The sequence below is a fragment of the Sorex fumeus genome, unplaced genomic scaffold (assembly GCF_029834395.1).
Source record: "Sorex fumeus unplaced genomic scaffold, SorFum_2.1 ptg000009l, whole genome shotgun sequence".
Classification (NCBI taxonomy): Eukaryota; Metazoa; Chordata; class Mammalia; order Eulipotyphla; family Soricidae; genus Sorex; species Sorex fumeus.
Genome location: NW_026606066.1, coordinates 1,172,851 through 1,178,173, shown reverse-complemented (window position 1 = coordinate 1,178,173; position 5,323 = coordinate 1,172,851). Strand labels below are relative to the sequence as shown.

Genomic DNA, 5,323 nt, shown 5'->3' with positions numbered 1-5,323 from the left:
GTTGGAGTATGAGTGAAGCTTGTGGGGGCTTTGGTAGGGTAGGATGGGAACTTGCCCTGCTCCCCTCTTGAGATTGCCCTGGGGGTCTCAGCCAGGAATGGATATCCAAGAAATCATTGTGGCTAGGTGATCTCTTTCGAGATTTATTTATGAGTCTCAGGAGCAAGACCGGTCGATGAGCTTACATGGCGGTGGTGGTGGTGGTGGGACATGGGTGTGGCTGCCAGAACTTCTGAAGTGTGACAAGGTAATGGGAGGTCGGGCAACTGACCTCCAAGAAAGCTGGGAGTTTTCAGCTTCCCAAACCCCCATGCACCTGAAATTTTTGTCAGGTTAGCATTTCTGTGAAACTCAGTTGTGAGGCCGTGGGGTCTGGCCTAAGGCATGGCAGCAGCTGTTGGGTTACGGGTGCAACTTCGGGGGCTTTGGAAAGGTGAGATCTGGCCCATGCCCCTCTGAGATCCCCCGCAATGTCTCAGCTGGAAATGGGTATCTGAGAAGTTTTTGTGATTGGTTAATCTCTTTTGAGATTTATTTATGTGTCTCTGGAATAGGCTGGTAGATCACTTTACATGACGGCAGTGGTGGGACATGGCTGCTGAGGCTTCCTAAAGCACAGGGAGGCGGCAAGAGGTCTCCCATCCAATCTCCCAAACTCTGAGAAGGCTCAGAGTTCTCAAAAGATCTGGTTCTTGGCTCAGTTATTTCACTTAAGGGAATTTATCCAAAGAAGGGAATTCCAGATGCACATAAACTATAGTGCTCATGAAATTTTGCATTACAAAGCAAAAACCTAAATCTGAAAAAATAGTCTTCCAATAAGTGTAAAGCCACCTTGAATTTACTTACTTTTTGATGCAGATACAATCAGACTTGCCTACAAACATTAATCTCTACTCTAGCTCAGTGACAGTTACATAATGGCCCCAAGCTAGAAACACTTTAATTTTCACAATTAGATTGGTTCAATAAAAAATACTACATCTACAGATAATATACTACACTGTCAATAAAATGATGATGAAGATGAATATTTAGTGGTTGAAGAACGATTTTTATGCTGTATGAACCAAATACAATTATAATTAAACCCAGCTCTTTATTTGGTGTTTACTGTGTATAATAGCCCAGTAGTAAGGGGCCTAGGAATAAATGCTAATAAAAAAGACAAAAATCCCCTCCAAAATCCCAAACCTTGACTTCTTCATGGAGCTTATATCCCTGTGAGGAGAGAAGCTTAATTACACAGCATGTTAGAAGATTAAAGGTGTGATTTTTTTTAAAAAATCAGTTAAAGGAAGATAGGAAATGTTCTCAAGGAGTTTTTGTTCCAGAGCAACAGAAGACTGTGAAGATTTGGTCATGTATCAAATGTCAATAAATGTGCTCCTAGGATTGTTATTTTTTCTTCACTTAATTATTTCATTTCCTCCTATTTTCAATCTTTAAAAATTTATTTTTCTTTCTGAGTCACACCTGGTGATGCTCAAGGGTTACTCCTGGCTTTGCTTTCGGGAATCACTCTTGGCGGTGCTCAGGTGACTATATGGGATTCTGGGACTTAAACCTGGGTCGACCACGTGCAAGCCAAATGACCTAACTGCTGTACTATCGCTTCAGCCCTCTAAAACATTTTTTACAAGTATAGCCCACCACGGCTTTCTTTTCACACTGACATTCCCACTGCTTACTCATGCTCTCTTCCCCTGCAACCTTGATTCTATTGTCAATATTCACTGTTTCATTGTAAATACTTTTAAAAATATTGTGACTTAAAAAATCATTGCCTATTACAAATATAAAATATATATGTAACTTTGAGCAAAAAGAGTTCTAAAATCAGTATGATATTTTGATAGCCAGATATAGAGCTAAGCCAATTATTTGGGGCATATAGGTGACTCTCTAGGACTGATCAAGCCTTGAGGACCTGATGATTCAATACTCAGGCCAGTCTGTGATGCTGCCTGAGCCCAGCAGCACCCATGGGACACCAGGGATTGTGTGGGGGCCTCACACATGCAAGGTTTGTTCTCCAGCTTTCTGAGGTATGTCCTGGGCCAGATTCAGCTCTGTTCATAAACAGAGAAAGGACTGGGTTGAATCTCCCATGGATGAATATTTTCAATCTTCCCCTAAAATATGGACTAATTTTGCCTTTATATTTGGGGTGATATGTAATATTAACTTTGCCCTTAAGTGACTAGGATCCCTTGTTTTGGGGAAGGCTTTTGAACACACCATATGGTGTTCAGGGCCTACACCTAGTGGTGCTTGGGGATCATATGCAGTACCAGGGGCCAAATTGTTAGATCTTTTATTTTATACTGGTCTGTCTCTAGAATAAGTTTGAATAAATTGATTTATTAACCACCAACAAAGGGAGTTTGAAAAGGATCATACCATTCAGAATTTTAGCATGAGTAGCAAGTAGCTTGGTATGTCAAAAATTATTTAGGAAAGTATTTGGGAAGTAATTATTAACAATAAAAATAATAAGCTACTATTTACTGTATATACTATTTATACGACAGCACAGCAGGTAGGGCGTTTGCCTTGCACGTAGCCGACCCAGGTTCAATTCTTCAGTCCCTCTCATAGAGCCTGGCAAGCTACCAAGAGTATCCTGTCTACACGGCAGAGCCTGGCAAGCTCCTCATGGCATATTCGATATGCCAAAAACAGTAACAAGTCTCACAATGGAGACATTACTGGTGCCCACTCGAGCAAATTGATCAACAATGGGAAGACAGTGCTACAGTGCTACTATTTACTGTATTCAGCAGGGTCCAGATACAATATTATGGGCTTTATATACTCATAAAAATCAACACAGAAATAAACACTGGGAGTTTGATATTCTCATTGTGTTTATTTTAATTTCTAAGCAAGTAAAGCTCAGAGATCATAAAGCTGGTAAGTGGCACATCAGGGCTACTTTAGCCAGGTCTATCTGTCAGAGCTCAAGTTGCAATTTGTTCTCAAGCATATACAAAATCAGGTGAAAACCTCTTCCACTTCCAGTTCTCCAGATTGATTTTTGTGAGTAGGTGGGAGAGAGTTCAGGTCTGGGGTCTCCAGCCAGGCATTCTCTTGGAAGGTTTCAATCAGGACTTTGGAAATGGATTTTTGAAAATGATTTTTTTTACTATTGCAGGAAGGATTTTCCTATATCTTAGCTTAAAAACTCATCAGGAAAAATGAACAGCAAATGTCTGCAGCGATAAGTTGTCAGCATCGGGGTGGGTGGTCAAGTGCTCCTTTGTCTTTATAGTAGAAGCAGCTGCTTTCCAGTGATGGGAGAAACAAATGCCTTGATGTCATTTACCCAAAATTGTCCCAGTGGTAATTTGATTTCTCAAATAAAGGACCCTCATACTTCTGATTTCCATTATACCATTTCCTTTGTTATTACATGGATCTGCCTATTTTGCCAGCCAGTAACATTGCAATAAAGTGTAGAAATTTTGTACACTAAGTTTAATACATACAACAGATATTTCTTCTAGTCTTTATAATTAAGGCACATAATAGCATACCTCACCGACTGGAGCTAATGTAAGTGCTTAGCACATTGGCCCATAATAGCGGCTCAGTAAATGTTAGCTGACATGAATAATAAATTCATATTAGGTGACCAACATAATTAGCATATCAAACATTAGCCTGAGCGTCACACCCTGCTTCCTTAGCTGAAATTACATTCTTTGTTGGCAATATGTGCTTCTGAGATGTTGAATAGTTTTATTCTCTTAAGTAGATAACTGCTTCCTCCCTGATTTGATTTATGCTCTAAGATGAGTGCAAGAAGTGAGTTTGTCCCTAGATGGAGGCATCAATTTTGTTCACCTCATTCATGTGGATTCAACATTAGTGAAGAAAATCTGAATGGACAAAAACTACTTTATGTTGCAGATTGCAAATTTACTCAGTTGAGAAGATAAAGTGTAGTTTCTTGAGTTTCCATAAATCTAGTTTCCCTCTAAATTAGCTTTTAAGACCTTCCAGGTTTAAAACACTCTGACCTAATTAATTTGTTAGGTAACATCATCTTATCTTTTTTTTTATTAGTGAAACACCATGAGGTACAGTTGTAGATTTACAATTTTTTGTGCTTGGGTTTCAATTATACAATGATCAGATACCCATCCCTCCACCAGTGCCCATTTTCCACCACCATGGATAATATCCCCCCCCCACACCCATCCCCCCATCCCCCCCGCCTCCGTGGCAGGGCAATCCCCTGTGTTCTCTCTCTCCTTTTGGGTGTTGTGGTCTGCAAAAGAGGCATTGAGTGGCAAACATGTTCAGTCCATAGTTCACTTTCGACATGCGTCTCCCCTCCTGGGAGGATCCTCCAAACATCCTTTATTTGGTGCTCCCTTCTCTATCTGAGCTGCCCTTTCCTCTAGAATGCCCGGCTGGCCACTAAGCTCTGGAGTAATCCTCCTGGTGCTGATCTCAGCTATTCTTGGGTATTAATCTCATATTTTGTTACTTTATATCCCCCAGATGAATGCAATCTTTCTATGTCTTTTTTTTTTCTATGTTGTTTTTTTTTATTTATATTCTTTTAATAGGGATACTAAAGTCCAACTACAGCCAACTGGTAAAGGTTTTTCTGGAAAAACAAAAACCAAAAAAACAAAAAAAACACAACACACACAAGAAAATCTGTTCCAGGCCTTTTTCCCTGAACCACGATCCTCTGCCCCTTCCGAGCACGCCCCTCGGAGGCCCGCCTGGGCTCTCTCCCGCCGCTCGCCTGCAGCCGGAGAATCACGTTCACTTCTGGGTCAGAGAAAAAGCGTTCTGGTCCATCAGTTCTCCGACTCGCTCCTGGAGGATGTTAACCAGCTCCGCTATTACGAAGACATGCGTGTCATCAATGTCCTGGATGATGAACTTCTTCCCCAGGGCATTGGACTCGTCCAAGTAGAGCAGAAACTGCTTCATGGCAGGGTCACATTCTATAAGCACTCCTTTCAAGACGTTGACCATCTTTCCCGGTGGGCCTCTCTTTCTGACTCATTTCGCTTAGCATGATACTTTCCATATTGTACCACTTGTATGTAAATTTCATGACTTCATCTTTTCTAACAGCTACATAGTACTCCATTATGTACATGTACCAAAGTTTCTTTAACCAGTCATCTGTTCTTGGGCATTCAGGTTTCTTCCAGTTTCTGGCTATTGTAAAGAGTGCTGCAATGTGTCGAAAGTAGACTATGGACTGAACATGTTTGCCACTCAATGCCTCTTTTGCAGACCACAACACCCAAAAGGAGAGAGAGAACACAGGGGATTGCCCTGCCACAGAGAC

General features: G+C 41.1%; 1 protein-coding gene across 1 annotated transcript; it reads right to left on the bottom strand.

Moving 5' to 3' along the window:
* Positions 1 to 4,561: 4,561 nt before the first annotated feature.
* LOC130019757 (general transcription factor IIH subunit 5) lies at positions 4,562 to 5,003 on the bottom strand. The gene has a single exon (XM_056110402.1). It carries the CDS (start codon positions 4,999 to 5,001, stop codon positions 4,786 to 4,788), a length of 216 nt encoding a protein of 71 aa, XP_055966377.1. The 5' UTR covers positions 5,002 to 5,003; the 3' UTR covers positions 4,562 to 4,785.
* Between the last annotated feature and the right edge of the window lie 320 nt (positions 5,004 to 5,323).

What these genes read in the sequence shown, in the direction of transcription:
- LOC130019757 (XM_056110402.1), bottom strand. Translation starts at nt 5,001, where the DNA reads ATGGTCAACGTCTTGAAAGGAGTGCTTATAGAATGTGACCCTGCCATG.